Genomic DNA, 27,892 nt, shown 5'->3' on the forward strand with positions numbered 1-27,892 from the left:
AAAAGGGTGATTTTGGTGTCAAACCTCCTCTTCATATAAACCGCAATTTAATTTTTGTGTTACTCAAAGGGTCACAGTGGAGGAATGATTATAGAATGTTAAATTTAATTTCATAATGAGGTGTGGAATTTGTTTCTTTGGTGAAAATCTCAATTTAATTTTATCATAAAAAATTGAAGGCATAAATGACATTAGAATTGCTAAGTTGTCAACCGACAGTGATGGAAAAATTTAAATCCATAATAAGTTACAATGATACAAGGATTTAGTTCATTATGATGCACATAAATAAATTTATGACGTAAAAAAATTACTCTTATTATTTAATGAAGAAGATTTGCTCTTGATTATAACAAAGTTATTTAGACAGTGTATCAGCAGAATTTTTTATTATAGATATTAGAATATTGTAATATAATGATTAAAAAATTATCCATCTTTATTATAAAATTAAAAATAATAATGTAAAATTATAATTAAGACTAGTAAGCCTAAATCTCTAAATAGCTAATGTTAGGAAAATAAATGCAAAAATTGAGGGGCTGGACGAGATATTCTAAACCGCCTTTACCACACTCCTCACTCTCCGAACAAGCGACATCTGTGGCAGTGACAATGACACGCACATACACAGAACCTTTCTGCAAAATTCTATAAGCTTCTGCAATCCAAAGCTTCTCTCTGCACAAAGAAGGAATCATATAGCGCAAGAAGAAACAACCAATCTCTACGGAAGCATCAAGCATGGCTGATCGTTTCTTCCCAAATGAAATGCCAGAAACATCACTTGCAGTTGCAGCTCATGAAACAACAACTGCCCAAGACTCTCTCACCAAGCTCCTTTCTCTTCCGTACACAGCAGTTAGTGACACGCTCAAAAACTCAGCTTTGGCTCTCAAACAAACAGTAACTCCGTCTCTTTAACTTTCCCATATAGCAATTTATGATTTTTTTTTCTTTCACTTTACAATCTTTTTTTTTTAATCTTTATATGCCGACCAAGATTTTTTATTTTTATTTTTTTGGTTTTGGGTTTTGTTGTTTAGGTTGTGAATGAGACATGGGGAGTGAGTGGAAAGCGTGTGCAAGATTACACTTTGTATACGGGTGCTCTCGGGACTGCTTACTTGCTGTTTAAAGCTTACCAAGTTACCAAGAATGACAATGAGCTTAAGTTGTGTTGTGATATTGTCGAGGCCTGTGATTCTGCTTCGAGAGATTCTGGGTACTCTCTCTGTCTCTATGTTCTCACTAACACATGAACACATGTTTATGTGTGGATTACTTGAAGAGGGTAGGTTTTGTTTAGTTCAAATTGAATGGGAAATTTGCCAAATGTTTTTCAATTGAAGTTGCAATTGTTTTGTGCCTAAATTGCTTGAATCACAGCTCAGCTCGTTCAGTGAACTAAAGTTGTTATTTGAGATGTTGGATTGTTCAAATTCACTGGAATTTTTTTTTAACCCACTTGTGGTCTATCTTTTCCACAGTGTAAATGAGTTTGGTACAAGTAAATTTGAAGTGACTTGTTTGTTAGAGAGGGAAAATGCGCAAAATGGGAGGAATTCTGAACCTGAGTTTCAGTTGAGTCGAATTTAGCAATTCGAATCTATTGGAAGTGTTGTGTGATATTTGTGATGGTTGAATTTGTCAAACTAGGTTGGTTATAGAGATGAAATTGATTGGGGGTGCTGATCTGAAATCCTCCTCTGTGGAAGTGAGAATTTGATGAAATGTCTTTTTGTTATGTGAAATATATGAATGTTTGGAAACTCTAGACTGAGTGTAGATTCAGACGCAACTCCCAAGGCTGAAAAATACTTCTAAAAGAAACGAAAAAGATAGAATCAATTGGAAAGGGTTGTAACGTGGTATGTGGGTTCGCCTGCCTAGTTGGAATTTTGCAATTGATTGTATAGTGAGTTCTAGCTGTACACCATTAGAAATGATTGATCTGATTTTCTGGAGTTTATTATGGGATGCATGGATGTAGGCGTGTGACATTCATATGTGGGCGGGCTGGTGTTTGTGCTCTCGGTGCTGTCCTGGCAAAGCATGCTGGTGATGAAAGGCTACTTGATCACTACTTAACAAAGTTTAAAGAGGTACTTGATTGGCTAATTCTTTTTCCAATATTGATGACATTGTTCCCCTATAAATACTTGATTGTTAACTTTTGATACCCTATTTTATTCTTGAAAGCAGATCAAACTCCCTAGTGATTTGCCAAATGAGTTATTATATGGGAGAGTGGGGTTTTTATGGGCCTGTTCATTCTTAAACAAGCATATGGGTAAAGACACAATATCTACTGCCCAAATGGTAAGTTTTATGTACTCTTGTTTCTTCTTCTGGTTTGTCTCAAGTAAGCAGTCCAAATTTTTTTATCTTTTAATTGGATTAATGTTTTTGCAGAGAGCAGTTGTGGATGAAATTATTAAGGCTGGTAGACGATTAGCTAACAGGGGAAGATGCCCATTGATGTATGAATGGCATGGGAAGAAGTATTGGGGTGCTGCCCATGGACTGGCAGGGATTATGCATGTTTTGATGGACATGGAACTGAAACCTGATGAGGTGGAGGATGTTAAGGGTACACTTCGCTACATGATAAAGAACCGTTTCCCCAGCGGCAATTATCCTTCTAGTGAAGGAAGTGAATCCGATCGTCTTGTGCATTGGTGCCATGGTGCTCCTGGGGTCACTCTAACCCTCGCAAAAGCAGCTGAGGTGATTCTTGATGAGCATTGTCATTTTCATTGCTGTCTAATTTATCAAATTTATTGTAAAGGAGTCATCGTAGTTTAGAGAAATGAAGAATTAAATGATTTGTCAGCATAAATATGATTTATTTAGCCTTGATGGCATATAAAAATAAAGAATTAACTGATGTGTGCGCTTCATTAGAAAATTGTTGTGTATTTGCTCAGTTTTTTTCCAACTAGTCTAAGCAAAATTACTTCAGAAAATTGTCACAAGCTCACACCTAGTATTTCAAGAGAATTGAACATTTTAGCAGTTGTTGAAAAGTTGAGGTAATGCATATTGTTGTTATAAATGTCTATATTATAGTTCTATGTGGTGACTTCCAGTGGTGAGTGCTGTCATTTACATTATATTGGAGAAGCCATTCATATTCCACAGAATGCCATTCTTTTTATTTTGTTGGTGCTCTTATGATTAAACATGAAATTTTGCGAAGTTATGACTTCCTTCCTCTTATGCTGGCATTGACTTTTCCCTCGGAGATACTCAAGTCTCTATGTTAGTCCTTTTAACCCTTTTTGGTTGAGAAAAACATCTTTACGATCTGACAACTCTCTTGTCCACAATGTTAAATTATCAGGTTTTTGGAGAGAAGGAATTCTTGCAAGCGGCTGTGGATGCTGGCGAGGTGGTATGGAAAAGGGGTCTACTTAAACAAGTTGGCATCTGTCATGGCATCAGTGGGAACACCTATGTTTTTCTATCACTCTACCGACTGACTGGTAACGTCGAGTACTTGTACAGAGCCAAAGCATTTGCATGCTTTCTGTATGATAGAGCTCAAAAACTCATAGCAGAAGGGAAGATGCATGGAGGTGATCGCCCTTATTCACTATTTGAAGGTATAGGAGGGATGACTCATCTCTTTCTGGACATGATTGAACCATCCGAAGCTAGGTTCCCTGCTTATGAACTTTAAGTTGCCTTCTGGAAATTATATTAGGGGAGCACTTATAAATTCTGAAACCTTTTTTTTTTTTTTTTCAAAATTTGGGTTACTGGTGTTCTACCTTCCTGCTGTATATGTTATACCTTTTTACAGTGTGAACTTTAAGAGTTTCTTTTAACTATTACTTCACTCAAAGCACTATGCTGACAAATCTGGCATTCTTCTATGTTTGGAAGTCTCTTGATACATCAAGCCATGATTACTCAGCCAAAATCCAAATGTTTAAGAAGTCCTTGAAGTACAATTAACATGAAGCCGAAATGTTTCTCTTTTCATTTCATATTAGACTCTGAAATAACTACCACTTTGCAACAGGAGTGAGTGATTTATTGACATTTTTTTTCCACAAGCCATCTACATCTACAATTGAAAAGCTGACCACAATTCCAAACTCCGCTACCTAACAAACCTTCAAGCTCATAAAACCCTCCGCTACCTAACAAACCTTCAAGCTCATAAAACCCTCCCATAACATAAACTGGTAGATCTGAATCTCCAGGTTTTGAATTAGGCCAAACCAACAAGTTTCTCACTTATCTCCCAGACTTTACGTGCCTTCTCAACGTCACTAGCTTCCTGAGACAACTGATTCTCAAATGAAGCTGAGTCCTTGTTCCAGCTCCAGTAAACACCTGATTTTGTCAAGCTTGGATCGCTCACAACCTAACAGAAGCAACCAGTCAGATAACACCCTCCAGGCATCAATCACAAATATTTGCATAATATAAAAACAGAGAAAGCACCAAATCATGTTATTTTACCTGAGCAAGTCTTTTTCCAGCTTCATCTTCAGAGACATAACCCTTGGTGATGTACTTTTGGAATGGGGGGAAGAGAAGTCTGAACAAGGGAATGTGCTCCCTGAACAAGCCTGTTGTGGCAATGCAGCCAGGGTAAAGGGAAGCGAATGCGATGCCAGTTTCCTCGTGGAACCGCCTGTGAAACTCTTGCATGGTAAGCATGTTGCAGACTTTGCTGTCCTTGTAGGCCTTGGCACCGTCAAAATCTCCACCGTCAATCATGGATGAGCTGTTTAGCCCATTTAAGCCTCCAGCAAATCCCCTTAAGTCCCCAAGGTTGGCCTTAGGAGGTACATTACCAGCCAAGGTATTTGTGTTTCCTTTATCATGCATCATAAAGTATAGTCGGTGCATGAATATCAAAATTTTGCTACATTTGATAGATGTAAATGCATATCATATATGAATTAGTACCTGTGATTGAGCCAACGATGATGAGACGCTTTGATGGGTAATCAGATTGCTTCAAGTCATCAAGCAACAGCCGTGAAAGGAGGAAGTGACCAAGATGGTTGGTTCCAACACTAAGTTCAAATCCCTCGGCCGTAAATGTAGGCTCCTTAGCAGTTGGCAAATAAACAGCAGCATTGCAAACTAGCACATCGAGAGGTCTGCCTGATCGCCTGAAGGTATCAACAAATTGGCGAACACTGTCAAGGGAAGCCAGATCTAAATGCATGATAGTGTAGTTCTCCTTAGCCATGCCAGCCGACTTGGCGGCTCTTTCAGCCTTGAGAAAATCCCTGCAGGCCATGATTATATGCCATTTCCCAGTTTCAGCTAAAGCCTTAGCTGTGGCCAGCCCCAATCCAGACGATGCGCCGGTGATTATAACGCTGCCTTTTCTGAGAGTTTTCTTCCCTTGTGGGGAAGAAACATCGACTGCTGGAGAGGCAATAGCCATTGTTTGGGCTCTTACCACCCCATTTCTTTGGCTGAATTCTCTCTGCAAAGTAAATTCAATTATGTTATGCATACACAAAATATCCAAAATAACAACAACATGTAGCCAACGTACTGTAGATCCATGGCACTTCAGACTGTCAGACAAAATTCCAAGCTATCTATAACGATTCTTATTTTTTCAGATAATCTCACTCATTGCTTTGTGATTCAAACTACAATCTCTCACCAAAACATCATACAAAAAGCTAAAATTTTCATCAAGGTCTTATAGGTTATTTTTTTGTGCATAATTAGCCATATTTTTGCTGTAACAACATACCTCGCATCTTAATGCAGAAGAGCTGAAATCAGCCTTTGCATGTTCTGAGAATGAAACTCCAAAAAGACTCGAGTCCTTGAAAGATGCACTAGTTTTGCCCTGCATGCAACAGATATTACGTACAAAAATGTCAACCCCATGTGTTGTTATTTTTTCACCAAAAATAGCAAGAACAACAAAAAGCTCATAATAAGAAATCGGACCCAAAAATGAAAACTAATTAACCTCTTTGGGGACTGAGAAAGCAGAGGGAACCAAAGCAGCAGCTTGGAGGGCCATTAACTAGCTTAGTGTTGAGACTTTCTTTCTAAAGGATTTTTTTTTCTGACCAATGTTGAGAGAATGAAAGAGATAGCAAGCGATATTGCTGTATTTATAGTAAAGTCCACGCGATTTTTGACAAAAATGAGTTATGTATAATTGGATATGAGTGGCAGAGAGGATAAGATAACTGGCAGCAAAAGTATCTGCCACATCAATTCTCAGCCACCAATGAGAATTCAAGGTTTGGATTTCCCGATATTGTATGCCATATTTTATTTAACCTTCTTGGTGGGCCAATGAGAGTATTTTGGTCCAACCTCGGAAAGGTTTCACTCCTAATAGTTATGGGCTGAGAGTCTGAATAAGTTGAAACGGATAGTAGCGATGGGTTAAAATTTCATTCCACGTTTAGGCTTTGAGCTTGCGTTGGCATAACTTGGCTTCAAGGACAAATTGATGCATTGGTGAAATCAAGATTCAAACATTTGAACTTGTAAACGGAACACCGAACATTTAAACTTGTAAACGGAACACTGATTATAACTAACTGATCTCAAAGCAAAATTTTTAAATTACTTTGTACAAAGTGTCCCAAACAATATGACTACTAATGTTACAATGACATAGTATGGTTCAGTTTCAACCCATTCTACATAATTTTGGTGCCAATACTTGCGCACAAGGTTTAGGCATTAAGTGCTACAGCTGATCCTAAAAACTCTTGCTCGCACACACAGAGGCTTAAACTTGAAGTGCCGCTCTGCCAGTAACCATATTTTTTTTATATCAACACCTAATTCCATTCCCAGCAGCCTGCTGATGAGCGTAACAAACAAGATTGGCAAAATGAATCACAAAAGAATTTCATTTAAATCCAATAAGCTTTTGCCATGCTCATAACTCTACAATTCCCGATACCGGAAATACATTGATTTCTAAATTCTCGGTGTAGATTTCTTCCTTTTTTTCATTTTTTTTAACGAATCTATTTTTTTTTTCTCAATGCTCAATCAGAATGGCTATCCATGTGTTCCATTCCGATGAGCACAACCACAAAGAAAGAAGAAATGGAACTCACTAATATTACAAATCTCACCCAATATCTCTCTGTACACATTTAACCATGAGGGGAAATGGAAGGCAATCGACCTGTAAATCATATTCACCCCCAACACTGAGGCTCCTGTCATTTTTTTTCATTTTCTTTTTGTTTCCAGGACCTTAAATTCGAACTGGCAATCCAAAATTTTGATACGCTCTAATTTCCCCACGAAGGCCAGCCGTTACAATCACCATACCCCATGCTGAGATGCTTGAACTTATCCCATTGGATATATCCAAGCTGGTTCGAGGGCTCCGATTCCTAGCAGCCAAGACAAGTTTTTCCTCTGGCCATGTAGCTGAGATTCTATCAAAGAAATAGCTGTTGGTTGCACTAGAAATGGTTCCATTTAGCGGACTATTGGTGTAACCAGTTGCAGATCGACAATCCTCATTACCACTAATTTCCTCAACAGGTGTAGGAGGATGGTTTGCGGTGGAAAACTCATCAAGATATGTATCTTGCAGCCCCCAAGTGTCACCCACACCAGGCCAAGGGATGGCCACTGAAACATCTTGACAATGGAAATGCTCATATGAATGCGTAACAGTAATACTTTTGCTTCTGCTAGGTCGGGATTCAGCTTCGTATTTCCATACATAAACATAAGAATCCTCACTAGCAGAGACCACATATCTTCCATTTGCTGTGAGTGAAGCTGAGATTTGGCTATTTGTGTTACGAAAACCTGTCATGGTGGAACACCAACTCGCCAGTGAAAATGTAACAGCATAGAAGTGCACACGTATATGTCCCAAAAATAAATAAATAAATAAATAACTTGTTCTTCAGATGATGAAATTTTAATATTTTCCACACAGCATGTAGACCTTGCTCCATGAAAGCATCTTATACTTATGTGATCAGACAACACAGAAAATTTTAGCTTCCTACAACCATACCTAGTTTCAATAATTCAGAGATTTGATATCTACATCATACAGGTCAGGCAAAGCGTGTCAACTTTGTTCCATTGGTCAAGCAAAGATCCCTAATTATTCCATGAAGAAGATAGGATACAATTTTCCAAGAACCATGGGATGTTCCATATATGAGAACTAAGTCTACAGCTCAGTTAGTTATAAGGTTACCAAGAACTTTCAATGATCAAAACCAGATTAACTACTCTTTGCAATTCCAATCATACACCAGAAGGAACTATCTTAGACCAATTATTTTAAAGAGTGGACTTAAAACCATCATAGTGATCAACTCCTCATAACAGCAGATGACTGAAGGAAATGGAGAATCAGTGGCATCAACTTCAGTGATACCTAAATATATCTAAGAGGGTCAAGTATCAAGAGTAGAAGGGTAATTTATCATCTAAATTCAAACACCTAAAAAACTTCAGGAAAAGAAAAAAAGAACAATACAAACCATATATTGAACATAATTCTCACCTTTGAACTTGTGAACCAAGTCAATGCCATCAACAACTCGAATCCTTGAATCTGCAGACGTGACGAGCACTTCTGATGAACTTCCTGGTGCAAACTGGTTTCTGAAGATAATTAGCAACTAACAAGGATCTAAATAAACTAGTAGCAGAATGAGTAAATAAACAACAAATTACTCATTATCCATAGATTGAAGAAAATGAAAATGAAGGAAAGGATCATAGCTTGATGTGTCATCTCAAGAAATCTAGATGGTGCATGGAATGGCAAAATACCTGGAAACCAGTGATTTTCCTCTGATGAGATCTCTTCTTCTTATTCTGCAGGTTGATTGGACTCTTCTGTTGCAACTTATTCTCTGAACAAGATACATACAAAAAGATAATCAACTTCCAGCTGAACATAGCTTGCAGGGATTCCACACAGTCACAATCACAGGGTTGAGAGTCAGAAAGAGCAAGAGAGAGGAAAAGAGAGTTAGCAACATGTACCAGATGTATTGTATAAATGACAGCTTCCCTTGTAAGACCCAACCAGTGCACCCTTCAGAAATCAACAAAAATTACATTGAGCCATTTATTATATTTTCTTTCTGAAAATTATATGCATAGAACAACTATAATACTAAATCACACCCAACCTGACCATCTGGTGTGTAGCAAGCGGCAGTGACCATCTCATGCAGATCATTCCAGTCAACTACTTGACGTTCAGGAATGCTCCATATGCGAACCTTAGCATCAAGCGATCCACTAATGAAATATCTATCATCAACAGGATTAAACTGGATGCAAGTTACTGTGTCAAGGCAGAGCAAAAATACAAAGTGTAATTAGCAATACACAAACTACTCTAATAACTTAAGGAAACAGATGAACAAAAAGCTATTTTGGCTGATTCTACAAGCCCCAGGCTCTTAACAGTGAATAAGAAAAGGAAAAGGAAAAAGAAAATCACACTTCTTAGAGGATCCAAAAAATTGTGCTTAATGTGCAATGACTCAGAATCTTCATTTTACTAGTAGTATAACACTAAGTTTTAACTGTGAGATAAATCCTAAGGTTGATACTTCCACAAAGAAGAGCTAAAACGGAGTTCATTTCATGTCATGGTCTTTTACTTAAAAGGCACTAAAGCTTGACACTGAAGGTGGAAATAGAGCAAAAATAGAAGAGAAGTCGGTCAGCACTACTTACCATAATCACTGTGAGAAAATATTTTCAAACACGTCTTGCTAGACAAGTGCCACAGCCGCACTGTTTTGTCCATTGAAGAAGAGAGCAAATGCTGAAGAAAACACCAAAGTTTCATCTTAATTTTATTCTGCATGATATTCTAATTCCTCATGAAACTAAAAGATGCTCTTTAGCGGTTCAGGAACATATATACAGTTATTCAAGTCAAACAATTAAAAACTGCAAAAGTGAATAGATTATCCAGTAGCGTGAAATTTGTGTCAAATGATTCAGCTTTTTATGAATTCCTAGATTATATTGTATAGGAACAATCCAGAAAATAAGACGTAGAAGATGACAGTATCAGATAACAGCTGATTTTGAGGATTTATTCAATGAAACAGCTTAAAATCCCATGTGAAAGGAATATCAAAGTAAAATTTTATGTTACCAAAGTTGTGAAAAAGCACATTGATGGTTTTTAACTAAAGGCGGTGGACTGCAAACCACATCATCAATTCTTACATGTGCCTGAAGCACATGGGAAAAGAATTAAATAATACTACTTGAAAAAAGGGTAGAGATGGTCTAGATGGTCTGACAAAGAAAAATCAAGCCTTTCGTATTAATACTGCCACAAGAAAAATCCAACTGATCATAATATCATGAATTTTGATTGCAAGGTGGATAACTCTCAAGGAAAATTATAAAAGTGACGATAGTGAATTTTTCAAGTAATTATTCAGGTGGTAAATCGACATGTGGATATTGTGATATGTTTGACTCTTCATATGTTTTCCATATGAATTAAGGAAACACGGCCAAATGTAATACGACTAGCATATTGTATTATTACTCAAAACCAATTCACTATTTTCAAACATGTAACCCTACACCTTTATGACTGATTGAATAACATCAAGCTTAACTACATTTCTTGGAGTATTTGATGCTCTTTGACATATGAGATATTGGCTGATATTTGCTGCCAATTTTGACAGAATACTTAGGAATGTCCAGTGAAATGGCCATCAAGAAGCATTCTCTTCAACTACTGGAGTCTAAAACTTGGATTTGATGTTATACTAAACTACCATATTTTGTAAGATCTCATCACGAACAACAGATTATCGTTCTTGCTCAGCTCCATAGTTTCAGAACACATTTTGCATTCTGCTTTCCAGTTCAACAAGCCCAATAATAAAAATTTTAGAAGGACAAAGAAAATGTTGAGACTCTTTGTTGATAGAGGAGTCCAGTGCCATGTCCCTCCAAAATAAAACTTGATCAGTCACATTTCACCAAGTTATTTATTGAATTTTACAGAGCTGTTTTTTCCCCTTCATCCAGATATCTATTGAGAACTGTAATCTACCATTCTCTCCTCCACAATTGCATGGCCAAGTAATGAGTAAATTGTGATGATAAAAAATAAGTTCAACCAAGCTTTAAGTAGCAACCAAAAGCCTGACTACTTAACATCTTCTGAATTGTCATTGAAATCTTCTTATTCAACCATTCCCCACCTTGACAAAAATTAAAAAAAGAGCCGATACCCACACGGGTACAATGTATAAGGATAAATTAGTTTATTTGTTTGCCATAAGGAAAGTTAAACTGATCACTAGCCCTACATATCTAAAGGTAACTAAATGCATATCCACAGTTTGAAGTTTACTAACAATTTCAAACTTGGGTGATAAAAGGCAAGTACCAATTAAACTAGCCATGCTGCAGCATATAAAAGTAGAAGAAAACCAAAAAGAACATCTAACAGAAACCCAAATGAGAACTGACCTGAGACTTGGACCACGACAGGTCGAGCACATCATCAAGATGTCCTTGGAATGAACAAATGGGTTTATCTGAAAGCGCAAACACAGTCTCTGGCACCACCATATGGTCCAAGCTCAATGATTTTCGGTTTATAGACCTCCCTCTTCTCTTCTTCTCAAGATGGTTATCAAGATGCTTTGGTGACAATGAAGTTGGTTCTGGTGATCCATTGGCCAGTAGCAACATATTCAAATGCCCATCTTCTTGTTTCTCTAACAATTCTCCCTTCCTCTCTGATTCCACAACCTGCCAAACATGAATAACACAATCCTCACCTGCACTTGCAAGATACCTTCCATCCAAACTGAACTTAATACTCCAAATAGATCCATTGTGCGCCTGTATTTCCTGGCACTTGTACAGAGCCGTAAGATCTTTACATGACTTCCCATATTGCCTCACCCTCACTCTCTCTTGTCCATGAAATGAAACATCCTGGCTATCATCCGTGGCAGAACTGGACCTCCGCCCACCCTTCTCCGATGAGGTATCCCTCTCATCACTACTTCGCCTCTCTTTATGCCCTGTCACACTACTAGCAACAGTCCTTATACTCTTGAACCAGCTTCCTTTCTTCTTTGACTTCATTCCACCACCACTACTCCCATTATTGTTCAAATCAAAACTATCCTTATTACCCTCCTCCACATTCTGCCTCCTCATCAACTCTTGAACAATTGGCGAATGTCCCACACACATTTCAAACTCTTCGATTGTCAACTGCCTACCAGTCCCCACTTCCTTCACCTTCTTCCATGTCCCATCCTCCTGAATCTCATTCACCACAAACTCTTTTCCATTATCAAGATTTTTTATTAAACAGCCTTGTTCAGCTACCCCGGCTGTCCCGTTACCATCAAAATCCTCAACAACTTCTCCACTATTCCCAATATAATTTCCATTCCCATTTATACTCATGGAATCTCCCCGACTCTCATCCATTCTCTTACAATTCCTGCCAGTGGGTGGCTTATTTGACAAAGCAGCACTAGCAACTGGAGAAGACCCATTATTGCTATTACCACTAGGCGACTTACGAACAAGGACACTTTGATTTTGATCAACATTATAACTAACATTACTACTATCATTATCGTTACTGTTACCATTATTTACACGCGGCGAATCTAAAGAAGAACAATGAATAGAAAGAATAGAAGGCGAACAAACAGATAATTGATGACGATGCCGACCACTACCATCACGATCACAACCGCTACTACTCTTTGCACCATCGGATTTTGATCGAACGATAGTCACACTCACACCACCATCACGAACATTTGAAGAAGACGAAGAACAAACCTGATCTTGCTTAGTCAACTGATCAGTCGACGCCGATCGTCCAAAATCTCCATTTCCCATTCCCCTATCCTGCACTTCGGATCCGGGTTTCGCCCGGGCCAAGGCCCGGTCGTGACTGAGACCCATTTCACGTAGCAGTCGTGACCGCCGCTCGGACACCGAAATGGGCTCGGAGATCCAAACGTCGTACTTCGTAGAGACGCCCATGGGGAATTTGGGTACCCGGAATTCATAATTAGGAGAGTCCGGGTTGCGATTCGGGTTGTCGGGTTCAGAATCGGAAGAAGAAGAAGTTGTGCAAGAATTAGATGACGAAGTAACCAAGCGATCAAGTGACTCATAGAAACATTCGTCTTCGTCTTCTTCGTCACCTCCACCGCCAGTCTTGCTCATAGTTTCAGTCCTTGTTTCCGTTTTAGTAGGTTTTTATAATCTCTACTGGGCATGCCCATTGAAGAAAAATAATCGATACCCAGTTGATAAAATTCGATTCCGTATCTGGGTTTTAATTTCCGAGAGAATCTGACGATGGGTTTGGCGAATTTCAAGATTTGGGAACACAACACAAGGGGATCAGGGGAATGCGGGAAACGATGTAGTTTTGGGGACAGGGGGATTCAGATCCGATGAAGGAAAAAAAATGGGGGGAAAACGAAAGAATGGCGAAGAGGAGGAAGAGGAGGAGCGAAGCCCTATGCTGTGTTGTGTTGTGTTGTGTTGGGGGGTTTGGTGATGTTTTTGTGTGGAGATGTGAAGGAGAAAGAGAAAGAGAAAGAAAGAGAGAGAGAGAGAGAGATTTTGGTTTGTTTTGGTTTTTGCTTTTTTGTTTTGTTGTTTGTTTGTTTGTTTGTTGTGAAAAAGTATCAGCAAGTAGAATTGTAGTTTTATTGGAAATGTGAACAGGAGGAGAGAAATTTCTATTTTGGTCCATCTTATTTTAGATAAGTTAGATGCATAATTATAAATATTTTTGCAAATTGTAAAAGAAAAAATAATAATAATAATCATGGGTTAATTTTTGCCCCCCCCCTTTTTTTTTTTACAGTGCTAACAGCATTTGCATACATTTTACATGGTTACAATTTGAAAAGAAATTAAAAAAAAAAAAAAAAGTTCATAGGGTATATAAGACAAAAAAAAAGTTAAAATAACTCTTTTTGAATTTAATGTAATCAACTTTTTTATATACCTGAGCAGTATTTCTTGTTCAATTGATCATGTGGCAAGCACAATAAGTAATGCAAGATGACAAAATAAAAATAATATAAAAGAGTAAGCAATTCTACTTTGCTTCTCTTTCACCCGAATTTTTAAAATTATAGTTTTTTTAAAAAGTAAAATTAATGATAAATACCTTCGACTGTGTTTAGTAACTGAAGAGTTTTTTTTTTTTTAATTTTTCTTTGCAATAAGTTTTATTCACATCTGACATTAAATTACCATTAATAAAAACGTTTTTTTAAAAAAGTAACCTTCTCTTATTTGTGAATAATTGACATTTTTAGAATTGGGAATCACACTTTAAAAACAATGAAGACTTTATACTATTGTTCTCACATCATCTTTCTTCAATTTCATACAACATGATTATAACTTTCTCCTTCTTTGTCCACCAATTCGCTAACAATTCTCTGGTGCCTAAAGAAAGAGGCATCAAGAAGTTACCAAAAGTAATGACATGATTTCATTTCACTATTTAATGACATGATTAAATAACATGATACAGTTTTTAATTAACAATCTTACAAATTGGGGGCTAATCATGATAGAGAGAGATGTTAGATTCAACAAAACCCAATGATACAAAACAATAGACACGATCATATCAATGTGAAAACCATCTTTTTTAAAAAAGAAAAATATTAGTTTATTGTTTCTCTGGGGTGCATTAGTTTTATCCCCAAAAAAAAAAAAGGTATTACATTTATTATTTAAATTTGTTTAATATTTTTTTTTATTTAATGTTTGACAGTAATTGACACCTAACTTGGGCTTGATAAACCCCATGCACAAGCCCATAGGAGCCACTTCCAATTACAGCTAAAAAATGTGCAAAATATAACTGTAACCCCCCATCATACACATGCTGTCCAGCCCATTACTGTTAAGTGAAGTTGATAGTGACACCCCAATGCTTTCTTCAATTACTCTTTGGGACCATCCTTTTATTATTTCATAACCAAAATATTAAAAATATAAAATAAAACAAAACAAAATAAAAGGATGAAGATGAAAAGGCCACCATCCAACTAATTAATAAACATCATCCACCTTTTCTTAATTCTGCCTCACTTTCTAGGATTCTTTCCCCTCCTGTCTTTCTCTTTCACTATTATTTCCCATTGTGGAAAATTGAAATTATGAAGGAATATTTTATCTAGATAATTTCTTTTTAAGGTAGTACCCTATTTTTTATTTTTAAAATTAGCGTAAGAATACATTTAAGCAGGGGCCGATATAAGTAAAGGCTAGTGTGGGTAATTGATTCGCTAAAAAAAGAAAAAAAAAAAGATCTCCTTTATTTGACAATAATCTTTTTGGAAAATTTGTTTGAGTGGGAGAAAATTTATAAAGAAACATTTGATTTTCGGGTCAGTTTTATAAATCATTAATCTTTATTACTAGTTTTGTCCCAAATGAATTAAGTTTTTAGATCCACCCCTGCATGTAATGATTAGTTTTAAATTATCATTTTTTTGGTCCAAATTTATTTTATAATTCCCCTATGGTGCCTCAAGGACTTTAATAAGAGTTTTGAATCATAAAATCTCAGATTTTAAATACCAAACTTCAGATATTTTTTTGTACCAAATTTAATAAGTTGCAAGATTTACATTTAAAATTATAAATTTTTTGTTCCAAGCACAAATAGGGACATAACTGCACAATTTTTTTTTTAACGAAAGAAAATGATTTTTAATGGTAATTGACCTGATTTTTATGTAAACTTTATGTTCGGCCACTCCAATTTATTATATATATTTTATATGCTATGCTTCCTTCTAATTTGTTGTTTCTCCATTACAGCTCTCTTTCAATCAGAATTCATTTTCGCCATGGCAATAGCATAATAATACCCACAACAGAATCTTTCTAGTAACATGACAAAACAACCCTAAAATATGTTTAAAATATTATAATTAATTAATGACAAAATTAACATTACATCACTTAAAATATAGAATTTATATTCGAACTAAAAAAGATGATCAAATACACTCGATAAATAAAGAAAATGATCTAGTGTGCATTATGGCGCACGATAAGATACCACTTCTTCTGTTCAAACTAAAGTTATTGAAGTTTATTTCTTTCTAACAAGTTGAGTATAAATTATGAGAAAGTGGGAGGTGCATCAAAGCAAAGCAATAATGCAGAAGTGCGACAGGGATTTCTAAATGTGGCCGGTAATGCTCGGCCATAAATGTGAGTATCCTTAAACATAAGGCCTACAGGTAGCCTTGAAGATTCTAGCTTTAACTTGTTAATTACAAAAGGAAAAAAATAAGGCATAAAAGTCAAATCAAGACATAATTATTGATTCCCACATTTTAGGTTAATTATTATTGCACACCTTCAAGCTTCAATCACGTGTTGTGTGGCAGACCCCAAACCTACAACCTCCAATTACATTGAAAACGACCCATTCTTAGGTTTATGCACTTATTATATACAATGGTGTACTTAATATATTGATTTTATTCCTTTTTTTTTAATTTTTTATCTTTGTCTATACTCTTAATTAATTTGAAGACCTCTCCCTTAAAAAAATATAAATAAAAATGAAAATTGAGAACCCCCTTTTCCCAAATTTGAGGGAAGGAGTTCAATCATCTCTTCTATTAAATTACTGAGTATTTTATTTACTAGAAATAAACTTTCTTTGATTTTAAAGTCAATTTTCGTATTGCACTCATAACCATCGACTTGATCAAAGTTGGTGATGGTATAATTTTCTTTAATTTTGGATTGATTTTACGAACGTGCTTGTTACCATTTCTTTAATAAAAGTTAGTTTTGATAGATGTTTAATTGTAATATTAGTAAAATTATAATGTAATATTCAATAATAACGGCACAATGCATACATAGAAAAAGAATTTGAATTTTAATATATTTTGAAGTTAAAAGCATACTAGGTAAATATTTAGAAGTTATTTTTTAAGAATAAATTAACTAGTGAAAATGTTTCCATTAGCAAAAGTGCCTTTTGAATTTTTGGAAAAAAAAAATTAATTGAAGAGTTTGATGAAAATGATACAAATGGGTTTTGAAAAGTGAATTGAAATCGAACAATTTGTAAGCCGGGTTACTAAATTACTGTTCGTAAAACAGTGTTTGTATGGCCTCCAATTACGAGATCAAATTTATCCAAACATGCTTAAGAGTTCAATAATTTTGATTAGGCAATTCAATTAATAATTTAACCCTATGTTATGGTACTGCCAAAAAGCACTACAACTCATATTTGCACATGAAGTATGTGGAGCTTCTTCAAAAATTTTAAAGCAACCAAAAGTGAGAGGAAGAAGCTAAGAAAGAAGAGGGGTCGGTGGTCTAAAAGCACTTATTTAAGAAGCCAGACAGAATCAAAGCTAATTGTGCTTCTGCAAGGTGTGTTGGAAAAAAGAAACATGGGTTCGGTTTTGTTTTTGTACTAAAAGTGCTTATTATATTGGAACATGATGTAATGGATTAGCTAATTATATAAGAGAATCCCAGGTGGGCTTATGCCGAAAAGATTAATTATAAGCATAAAAATGAGCTAACACTCATGACGAAATATAGGAAAAAGATTTACTGAATCAAGGAATTCATTCTCTAATATTTTTCGTTTTTAAAACCTTATAGATCATTTTAAATCTTATAAATACGATGTCTTTTACTCTCACATTTTTTTAAAGTTGAGGTTTATGTAAAATGTTTTGAATTACAATGTATCTACTTGGTTGAGATAGTTAAAGATTTATACGGTATATTAGACTCGTTTTCACTAATGAACTGGATTTTACGGATAAGTTTGAAGTAGGTATCAAACTACATTATTATGAAATTGTTTTAAAAAATATTTTAGAAAAACTATTTCCAAACATTCTTATGAGAAATTAACAGAATGAATAATAATTCGTATAATTGTGTAATAAATTAATTCTCGAGAATAATTTTATAGTTCCTCCGTAAAGATTGATTTTATCTCAGGGCGGGGGAACCAATTTGTATTCCATAATGTTTTTGAGAACTTATATTTTAGTAAACAACTGAATCGCAAAATCGTTTAACAAAATTGACATCTCTTCTTTATGTGAATGAATAAACAAATTGCACAAGATGAAGTGAAACCCTAATTTTATTGAGCCGGCTAAATTAATATAAAAAATGAAATCAAACAATTTGGAAAAAAAAAAAATTGAAATGGGATGTTGACGTAAAGCCACTGAGGACCAAGAAAAGTTTCTCCTTTCGCTGACTTTATTATTATTATTATTAAAATAAATATGTCGTTGTAATAACGAAACTGTCAGTGAATCAGACAAGACTTGAAAATTAAAGCCACCACAAAGGCTGGGCTGCGTGGTCTTGTCAATCGAGTGAAAACTGCTTCTGCTTAAAACAAAAGTGCTTTTCTTATCTGTTCAGTTCAGCAAACCAAGATAAAGTCATAAGCTGCTTTAAGTCGGAAGAGGGCGAGGCAAAAACTAAAACAAATCTTCAAATGAGTGAATCAAATGGTCGTCATCTCATAAAATGTGTTATTGTTGGTGTTTCCATTCTGCTCAAAGATTATTTAATTTCACGAAATTATTTTACACCGGCTAAGATTGAATCTTATTTAAATTAAGTATATAAGATTTGAACTAACCTCGGTTTTAAATTATTTTTTAAATACAAGACTAATTTTTTATATCTTCATTTAAATCCATCAATTTTTATATCTACATCATTTATGATATAATCATTAGCTAGTACTTACTTAATTCAAATATATATATCTTCACCTTCTTCTATTCATGGTCCCTTTGCATGGGAATATACTTTACTCATCATCATGTTGGCCTTACATCCCCCTTGGTTTATGAGAACTCATAGGAGTCTTACACTTTATATTTATTTTTGAAAAAGCATTTTTGATGCCCATGCTTGTTGACTGCTTGCCCATTCACTTCATAAATTGAGCATTACTAGTTCTGTGAAAGAAAGGAGCAAGCATCATGACTCCTATTACTTCAAACCAAACCCCACAAAAAACATAAAATCAACTAATTGAAATTGACTGCGCGAAAGTTTTATGATCATTATTGCATTTTAGGCATTGGGTGGTGTCTTAAATTGGGTTCAAATTTCAATGAATCTGTTGGTCTCGCTAGCTGTACATGATTCATGCCATTTTCAAATTGAAGAAAGAATAGCGTCATGGAGAGATGGTAGATTTAATATCACAACATGAACCACGTATAACTACTACATTCTACATAAACAATTAACAGCAATTATCAATTCATTGTTGAATAAGAACCAATCGTGCTAAGAACACCTTGTAATTAATAAGTTAAAACATCAATATTTATTTAAGAAGTTGATTATTCGTTAAAATGGAATTTAATTATTAATTATTGTTATTTGTTGGAGAATTTTTAAACACTAATTGTTGATGAACTTATGGGGTTACTTTAGGCTGTGATCTTGGTATATGAAAGATATCAATATTCTATTGTTTGGAACCAGTCAAATAATTAAATTTTGTTGATTTTTATTAATTTCTGTTAATCTGACCTTGGTATATGAAAGATATCAATATTCTATTGTCTGAAACCGTCAAATAATTAAATTTTGTTGACTTTTATTAATTTATGTTAATCTGACGTAAGTACTCAAATTGTAGGGTGCGATACCCTTTGAGTACCATAATGAAATATCAAAACATTTCAACCGCTTTTCTTTTCCTTAAAAATACCTATGACTAGTAGAAGCATATTTTCCTTTTTAGTAATCCCATCTTCATATATTATCTTCAAAGACTGATGTAACTGGTTCCAAAATTCTAATTATAGCAAGACCAAGAACATGAGCTGAAAAAAAGCTCGATGAATATGACGATAAATCGTAGGCAATCTATTGAAATTTGGCCGACATCATCATCATGCAATTAACATAAAACGGAAATGCTTTCATCGTTAAAGCAGGCCCATGCCCTTTGCTCCATTTCATATGGTATCATAAATTGGTCTAAAATGTAGTTATGTCAGGCCAAACAAGCTAGAGACATAAATCACGCCACAACCCCCACCCCAAAAAAAAAAAAAAATCAAAACTGCTTTAATTAATTAAAGAATTTAATACAAATGTAGTAACAGTTATTTCAATAATTTCATGATATTTGAAAATTAAAAAAAAAAAAACCTACTGTCAATTACTCAAGCATGCGTTGGTTAGCTAGATTTAGTTCCCCATTTTGCACCATTTTGATCATGTAAGCATTGATTTAGAATTAAAAGCAAACCCCATGAAGCAAATTTAATTTAATAATTAAATGGAGTACAAACACACCATGTGGCTTGTGACTCCACTAACAGCTTGTTTAAGCTTGTAAATTGATTCCCAAGTTAATCAAAACATAGACAAAAAGAAGAAATTTCATCAAGTTGTATTGTAACAGTGATATAACGTGCTATGCATAATGCATTAATGAAAAAAAAAAAGAGGTCAAATTCTTCATAAATCTAATAATTGTGAACTATAATATGCTGAAAATACAGATTTGAAATAAGCCAGCTTGTGGTCCTTAAATCACAGATTTATTTAAGGAGAACAAAAGAAGGGGGAAAAAAATAAAAAATAAACGAGTCCCAGCAAGAATGTCTGTTGGCACATTTAATTGATATTTTTGCACAAAATCTCACATTAATTATCTCTGGCTTAGCTCAAATATATAATCCCATTAGCCCTCTTCTGTGTTTGCGGCTAGTTATGTTTTTCTAGCAAGCTTAGAAAAGGAATATGTTTCAGTTTGTTGTAATGTCACAACAATAACAGTGTAAGATCATTCGTATATCATAGGGCTGCAGCTAGCTACCTGCAAATGCATAGACTGCAGAGAACTGAGAGCATGTGGGAGCTATAATCAATTAGTTGAGGTGACATAACAACAAAACTTCTCCTAACAATCCTTAGCTTTTTTTAAAGCTCTGCATGTGCACTTTTCTAGCCATGTCAGTTGAAATGTTGAAGATTAAAGAGAAGCAAACATTGGACCAAAAAATAATGCAAAGTTAGTTTTGGTTCTCTTGATATTTTGAGAACAACTGCAGAATTCCAGCCCCCCACCACCCCCCCATCAAAGCTTTGATGTTAAATCCCCACAAGGTTTACACTTTACATATTCAACTTTCAAAGTGTGCTAGATGGTACCCACAAACTCCAATTCTTTTAATTCTTTACCCTGATTTCATTGATAAACAATGTTTAACAAATAAATAAAAAGAAATTAATTTTTTAATTCTCTACTTCTCTCAAGATTTAAATTCGGGTGACTAATCAAATAAAACCACTTAAAAACTTTGTCCGCCTTTACAGGCTTGTTGGCCTGTAAAGGGATAGTATTAATTACTTTATTTCCATTTATCTCTGCCAAATTTATTAGACTAATTTGTCGTTTCTCTAGAAATTTCTTTAATACGAGCTAATAAATATTATAGCTAACCCTATAAGCTGTAATTAAATTACAGAAAAGAAATCAACTTGTCGGGGTGCTATAATGGAGCCATTGCAGATTATAGGAGTAGCAGATAATTTGTACTGCAGCACTGTGTGTTAAATGTTGACTAGAAGTAGAACTAAACTAGCTGGAAGTAAATTTTTGAAGAGCTGAAGGAAACTCATTTTTTCACTAGTTTATATAAAACGTTCACAAGTACAAAATGTAGTCTTAGTCAAGAATCATATTAGAAGATTATTGTAGGCCATTTTTTTTTTTATATGTAGGGTCTTACTACTTGGTATAATCAGTTATCAAGAATTTGTGAAAATTATTTATCACAAATTTGTGTACGAACGAACGCCAAAGCAATCAAATTGGGCCAGAGTATCAGCTGTAATGGGCTACTAATAGAGAGAAGATGGCTGAAAGCCTAAAATGCAGTGAATCAATCGTTTCAATGGAATCTGAAAGCACATGTTGTGATTGTGAAGAAGTACAAGCATAGTCCAGAACTAAATTTACCCCCCAAAAAAAAAGAAAAAAAATGCTAATTGACATGAAACACATGGTCTTCCTATCAGTTTTCGTACGATGTGAAGGCCTAAAGGGACCCCATTGTTTTGTCCAGAATCTAAATCAGTCAAAACACTTGGTAGAAAAATTACACTTGGTTTCTTTTTTAGCAGGAGCTTTTATAACCTTATGCACTTCCATCATTAATTTGGGAATTAGGATTCTCTCTTAGTTTTTTTTATAGTATTCTAAATTTATTAAAAAAAAAACCAACTTAATTGTAAATAAAGTGAAGAAGGTCGACTTGATTGTCAATTTCAAAATTCAAAACTCAATCTTGATCGCTCGTTTAAGTAAAAAGACTAAGAAAAAAACATTATTCTTACTCGCAGCTGATATAATTTTGCACAAGGATGCGGTAAAAATGGTAGTTTGGAAGACTGAAGCAAATCCATCATGTTTATGTTGTAACAATGAAGTACAATCAGTGGGCAATATGTGCAAAGATGGTACGGCCCAGGCCAGTTGGTGTATGTTCAAAACCTGATTGGATAGAAGTAATGGTACTTGCTTTGGCCCTGAATAGTTGGCTTGGGCCAATAACTAATCAAATATTGTGTTGTTCCATCAGTCGTGCTTTTTTTTTTTTTTTCACTCAAAACTTGTCCATTCAGTTGAGAGAAACCTAAGCGTATGAATAATGTCAAGTCCACCTCCACAGGTGATGTTGGGTGTGCCAATTAATGTCATATACGAGGAGTGAGTGATCCCAATATTTGACGACTCCTAATAGAAGTCTCAATAATTAATCCAATAGTGGTTATAGATGAACATCATAAATTGTCACATCATTCTTAAGCTAAGTGGAAAATTTATAAAAATGGCCGTAAAACTTTTGTATTTTTTAACTTTAACCCCTCAAAATTTTTTCTATCATAACTAGCGAAACACCATATTTTTGAACTAAATTATCCTCATCACTTTCATCAAATTTACAAAGGCATGTCACTTTTTTAATTCCAGCACAACTAAATATGAATCTTCCTCAACAACTTAACAAACCTTCATCACTCTCAACAAACTTCATCACTCTCGATAAATCAATTGCATAATTGAATATATAATCATCAATGGGAGAGCTTCTTAAAATTAGTTTATGCTCTTACACAATATAAACTTTTAATCTATTGATTTTATCAACTAAGTTCGAAATTAAAGTGGGTTTTGTTGCAAATGTTGTTATTTTTCATTCATAAAATAATGTGATTTGTTAAAGTACTTAGTTTGAGTTGAGAAATGAAGAAAAATAATTGAAAACACAGAAAAATCGGGCAAAAAATGAAGTTTAGAATAAGTGCGACAGGTGCATGTCTCACATAAACGCACTGCATTTATGTGCGACAAGCACCTGTCCCACTACCTTTCGCACATAAACCCACGTATTTTATCGAGTACATGATTTTGGATTTGATTTATCTCGTCGTAAGCTTCGAAACGGTATATTATACGTCTAAAACGGACACATGTAGTTCAAGTTATTGCTTTCGAAACATATATGAAATTTAGTGAGACATGCATCTGTCCCACTACTTGACACACATAAACTCACAGATTTTATGAAGTACATGATTTTGGATTTGATTTGTCTCGTCGTAAGTTTCGAAACGGTATATTATACACCTAAAACGGACACATGTAGCTCAAATTATTGCTTTCGAAACACATATGAAATTTAGTGAGACAGGCAAGTGGGACATGTGCCTGTCTCACTAAATTTCATATATGTTTCGAAAGTCATAACTTGAGCTACATGTGTCCGTTTTAGGCGTATAATATACCGTTTTGAAGCTTACGACGAGATAAATCAAATCCAAAATCATGTACTCCATAAAATACGTGGGTTTATGTGCGAAAGGCAGTGGGACGGGTGCCTGTCATATATAAATGCAATGCGCTTATGTAAGACATGCACATGTCCAACTTGCTTGTCTCACTTGTTCTGAACTTCGTTTTTTGCCCGATTTTTCTTCATTTCTCAACTCAAACTAAGTACTTTAACAAATCACATTATTTTATGAATGAAAAATAACAACATTTGCAACAAAACCCACTTTAATTTCGAACTTAGTTGATAAAATCAATAGATTAAAGGTTTACATTGTGTAAGAGCACAAACTAATTTTAAGAAGCTCTCCCATTGATGATTATATATTCAATTATGCAATTGATTTATCGAGAGTGATGAAGGTTTGTTAAGTTGTTGAGGAAGATCCGTATTTAGTTGTGCTGGAATTGAAAAAGTGGCATGCCTTTGTAAATTTGATGAAAGTGATGAGGGTAATCTAGTTCAAAAATAGAGTGTTTCGCTAGTTATAATAGAAAAAAACTTTGGAGGGTTAAAGTTGAAAAATACAAAAGTTTTATGGCCATTTTTATAAATTTCCCAAGCTACGTTTGGATTGAAATGCTGTTTTCATGAAACAAAAATGAGAATGAAAATGTTATTTTTTTCAAATTTATTTTTAAAATTTAAAAATATGTTCGGTATCATTTTAAAAAATAATCTTGAAAATGAAAAAAAAAAGTAAAAATATGTTTGGTTAGGAATATTTTAAAGAATGATTATTGGAATAATTTCCATGAACTTAAAATTAAGTAATGAATAATTATTTTTATTATTTAATTAGTTTGATTATTTTAATTTTAAGAATAAATTAGGTGATCTTGTTAATTTTTTTGTTTAAAGAAAAATGATAAACTCTAATATTTGATTTAATTAATATATAAAAACATACATATTATAATGTATGTAAAAAGAAAAGATTATTGTGAGGGAAATTGATTTTTTTGGAATAATAACAATAACAATAATAATAATGTTGTTGTTGTTGCTGTTAATAATATTATTATTTTGTGAGATGATGGAAGAGAATTGTTCATTTTAAAACTTAATACTGTATTGGAAAACAAGGAAAATAAGGAGTTTTTTTTCTTATTTCTTTTGTTAAAAGTATAGAATGAATTTTATATTTTTAAAAATATTTTTAAAAATGATCGACCAAACACGTATGTAGTATTTTTTAAATTCAAAAAACAGAAAATGAGATTTAAAAACAATACCAAACGCACCCTAATATTTCTACCATCACTCTTATAAGGAGTAATTGGAGAGAAAATTAAAGACTTCGCGCATACGATTGACCTAGTTCTGGTGTTTGATGCTCGTATTCCAAGCCCAAGGAAGAAGTCATTGAAATATGTTTTTGGGCTAGAGCCTGGCTGCTCCTTAAACTTTGAGGCATGTTGAAAAAGCTGGGTCTAATTGTACAAATAATGTTGCTTGGGCCTTGGTGGTTGGAAGCAGGGCATTTTCAATAATCATCATCATGTACAAGACTACAAACAAGCTTTTGACATACAGAGAAAATGAATTTGATCATATCCTTACAACTTTAATTAGCATACGGGTTTTGTGGATTACATGATTAAAGAACTACTAATCAATAGCTAAACCCACTACAGCTTTTCTTTTTGCCAACAATTGTAGGGCCAACCACTTCATAAAAACCAACTGTTTATGCAAAAACTAGTGATGTATTTGTTGTCTGCTTCACATGTTAAATTTCATTTTTACTAGCAACACCTCCTTAAGCCTTGCATAGTCAACAATTTTCACATTCATTCATATGCTTTGGAAATTTTTTTATTACAGTGAAAAATGATATTTGCTTTGCTGATACTGCATACAGATCTGGTGCCAATGCGGCATTTTTATAGCCACAAATCATGCAAGATAATATGGTATGGTGGCACTTTCTCTACAAGATTCAAAGGGAAGCTATCAGTAAGTTTAGGTACCAAGTTCACTTCATTGAGTGATTCAACTACAAACAATCCTTACATTTCACTCTTTCCAATTTGGCTTTTTCACTTTTTCAGAGCTGATTCCTTATTCTTTGCACTAAACATTTTCGGAGAACATATTCAGAAGAAGTAGGCTATTTTCAGATCAGTGTTCAAAAAGAATTGAAAACACACAAAGTTAGAGCAAATTAAACCGAGCAAGATAGATTACAGGCAACTCAATAGAAGAACATATAACTTGTTCAATACATTCATCAAGAATTTTACATGTAGTATAGGAACGAAACAGAACATTCTGATATTATTTGCACCTATATGTCACCCAAAAATTTCACAGTAACATGAATGAAGTTCAGGAAGAACCAAAAAAAAGTCACGGATACATCTTAGATTACAGTCTATCAATGACTAACCCTTAAGACATGAAATGCAAGCTAAAGCAAATCGTTGAATTGAGTTCAGCTATTACTTCAAGATCACACAATAAAGCAGCTTATTTGTAGGTCCCCATGCCGACACCAGTTTCTCCGCCATATGGCTGGAAGCTTTCCCTGGCCTTGGAATAGCAAATGTAGTAGAATTCGGAGACAATGGCAGTGAAGAAAACGAAAGCTGCCCCTGCAGCAAAAACTCCCTTTCTCACAGTTTGGCAAGATGGAGGATTTTCACCCCAAATAGTCCTGTACTTGGTGTGATAAGCATTCCTCACTGAACCCGCCAACAAGCATACCTCAGCAATGAAGAAAAACACCCTGTAAAAAGATTATATAGCAAGAATCAACATATATATGTATAGAATTTGACCAAATCTATCTAGTCGTGTCCAATAGAATGCAATCCAATCGGAACTAATTCTCACATACCAGCAGATGATGAAAAGGATAACAGCCCAAGCCCTTGAACCGCCAGGACTTAAAGGCTTTCCACAGCAGAAGCATCTGCTTGCCAACATTATAAGGACTTGGCTAGCCAGGAGGAACAAGAATGCACCAACACCCATGCCGGTGGAAATGTCCGAGTCATAGATACAGTAGTTGTAGTTCTTTTCAGAATCAGTTTGAATTGTGGCCTGTTCAAGAATTAATTGCTTCATTAGTTATAAAACTAATTGAATCAATTGTTCACACAAAAAATACTCCTTGATGGCAAGATATAAAACTGTTTCTGAATTTGTTGTGGTGTGTGTGTATCAGTGTGTGATTAACAGTAAAAGATCTGACATTTTGATTGCAATTTAGCTAAAGCATATCATTTGTATCAGTAGATCTGACCAATAGAGTGGTAGACTCAAATTTCAAAAGAAACAACAGAAGAAACCAACAAACAAGAATCACATAACCGAACAAACCCAGAAAGCATATGAGCTTAGATGATGTGATGATGATGATGATGCATTTATGGAAAAGAAAACTCACAGTGCTTCTCCTCTGTTCAGCTGCAACAGCCAAGCCGAAAGCAATGAGATCAAACACAAACACAGTGGCAATCAGAAGCTTTGAGGCCATGGCTCGGCAACTTAAAATGCTCCAAGCTTAACTACGAATCTAATCTGTTTTCTGTTTCAATGCAGCTTTTGTGTTGTCAAGTTGTGTCTCTAAATATACGAAATCAATGTCAGTGTTGAAGACGCAACATGAAATGGCACAGTGCCACAGAATAAGGATTTTGTGGTTTCACTTTCACCACCTAAAGAAAAAGACGCGGTACCAGCTACTTGAACATGGGTACTTTACGTTATACGTGAATTACCAAAAGACCCTCAGAAATATTTACTTCAAAAAATGAGAAGGCACCTCCTTTTAATTGTCATTTTATCAATGAATTCGCAACCCGGGACGTGAATTGTGTGCTTTTTCTTCAAAAAAAAAAAAAACAGCAAATGTGATCAAAAGTTTTGCAAATAATAAAGCAAATTTAATTAGATTTTTATCATACACCTCTCTTAATGAGCACATTTGGTAGAAGAATTCTCAAAATTCAAAAGAACTCATGTCTTGA

General features: G+C 34.7%; 4 protein-coding genes across 5 annotated transcripts; 1 reads left to right on the forward strand and 3 right to left on the reverse strand.

Moving 5' to 3' along the window:
* Positions 1-597: 597 nt before the first annotated feature.
* Positions 598-3,866, forward strand: LOC102614659 (lanC-like protein GCR2). The gene is made up of 6 exons (XM_006464653.4): positions 598-906; positions 1,047-1,225; positions 1,994-2,105; positions 2,206-2,322; positions 2,416-2,730; positions 3,347-3,866. The coding sequence occupies exons 1-6, from the start codon at positions 745-747 to the stop codon at positions 3,683-3,685; spliced, it is 1,224 nt and encodes a 407-aa protein (XP_006464716.1). The 5' UTR covers positions 598-744; the 3' UTR covers positions 3,686-3,866.
* A 99-nt stretch (positions 3,867-3,965) lies between these two features.
* On the reverse strand, positions 3,966-6,134 carry LOC102614959 (protochlorophyllide reductase, chloroplastic). Of its 2 annotated transcripts, XR_008051845.1 has the most exons (6): positions 5,966-6,134; positions 5,741-5,839; positions 4,930-5,461; positions 4,477-4,835; positions 4,152-4,378; positions 3,966-4,115 (listed from the first exon to the last, which is right to left on the reverse strand). XR_008051845.1 is itself a non-coding variant. In XM_006464654.4 (5 exons), the coding sequence occupies exons 1-5, from the start codon at positions 6,017-6,019 to the stop codon at positions 4,223-4,225; spliced, it is 1,200 nt and encodes a 399-aa protein (XP_006464717.1). In that variant the 5' UTR covers positions 6,020-6,134; the 3' UTR covers positions 3,966-4,222. The 2 variants fall into 2 exon arrangements, 1 of the variants encoding a protein (XP_006464717.1); XM_006464654.4 differs by having other exon boundaries at positions 3,966-4,378.
* Positions 6,135-6,851: 717 nt separating this feature from the next.
* On the reverse strand, positions 6,852-13,668 carry LOC102614368 (uncharacterized). The gene is made up of 7 exons (XM_006464652.4): positions 11,479-13,668; positions 9,703-9,793; positions 9,147-9,304; positions 8,998-9,049; positions 8,782-8,864; positions 8,510-8,603; positions 6,852-7,794 (listed from the first exon to the last, which is right to left on the reverse strand). The coding sequence occupies exons 1-7, from the start codon at positions 13,213-13,215 to the stop codon at positions 7,226-7,228; spliced, it is 2,784 nt and encodes a 927-aa protein (XP_006464715.1). The 5' UTR covers positions 13,216-13,668; the 3' UTR covers positions 6,852-7,225.
* A 12,404-nt stretch (positions 13,669-26,072) lies between these two features.
* LOC102614086 (hypothetical protein) lies at positions 26,073-27,566 on the reverse strand. The gene is made up of 3 exons (XM_006464651.4): positions 27,310-27,566; positions 26,758-26,963; positions 26,073-26,646 (listed from the first exon to the last, which is right to left on the reverse strand). The coding sequence occupies exons 1-3, from the start codon at positions 27,397-27,399 to the stop codon at positions 26,388-26,390; spliced, it is 555 nt and encodes a 184-aa protein (XP_006464714.1). The 5' UTR covers positions 27,400-27,566; the 3' UTR covers positions 26,073-26,387.
* Between the last annotated feature and the right edge of the window lie 326 nt (positions 27,567-27,892).

Source organism: Citrus sinensis, chromosome 9 (genome assembly GCF_022201045.2).
Source record: "Citrus sinensis cultivar Valencia sweet orange chromosome 9, DVS_A1.0, whole genome shotgun sequence".
Classification (NCBI taxonomy): Eukaryota; Viridiplantae; Streptophyta; class Magnoliopsida; order Sapindales; family Rutaceae; genus Citrus; species Citrus sinensis.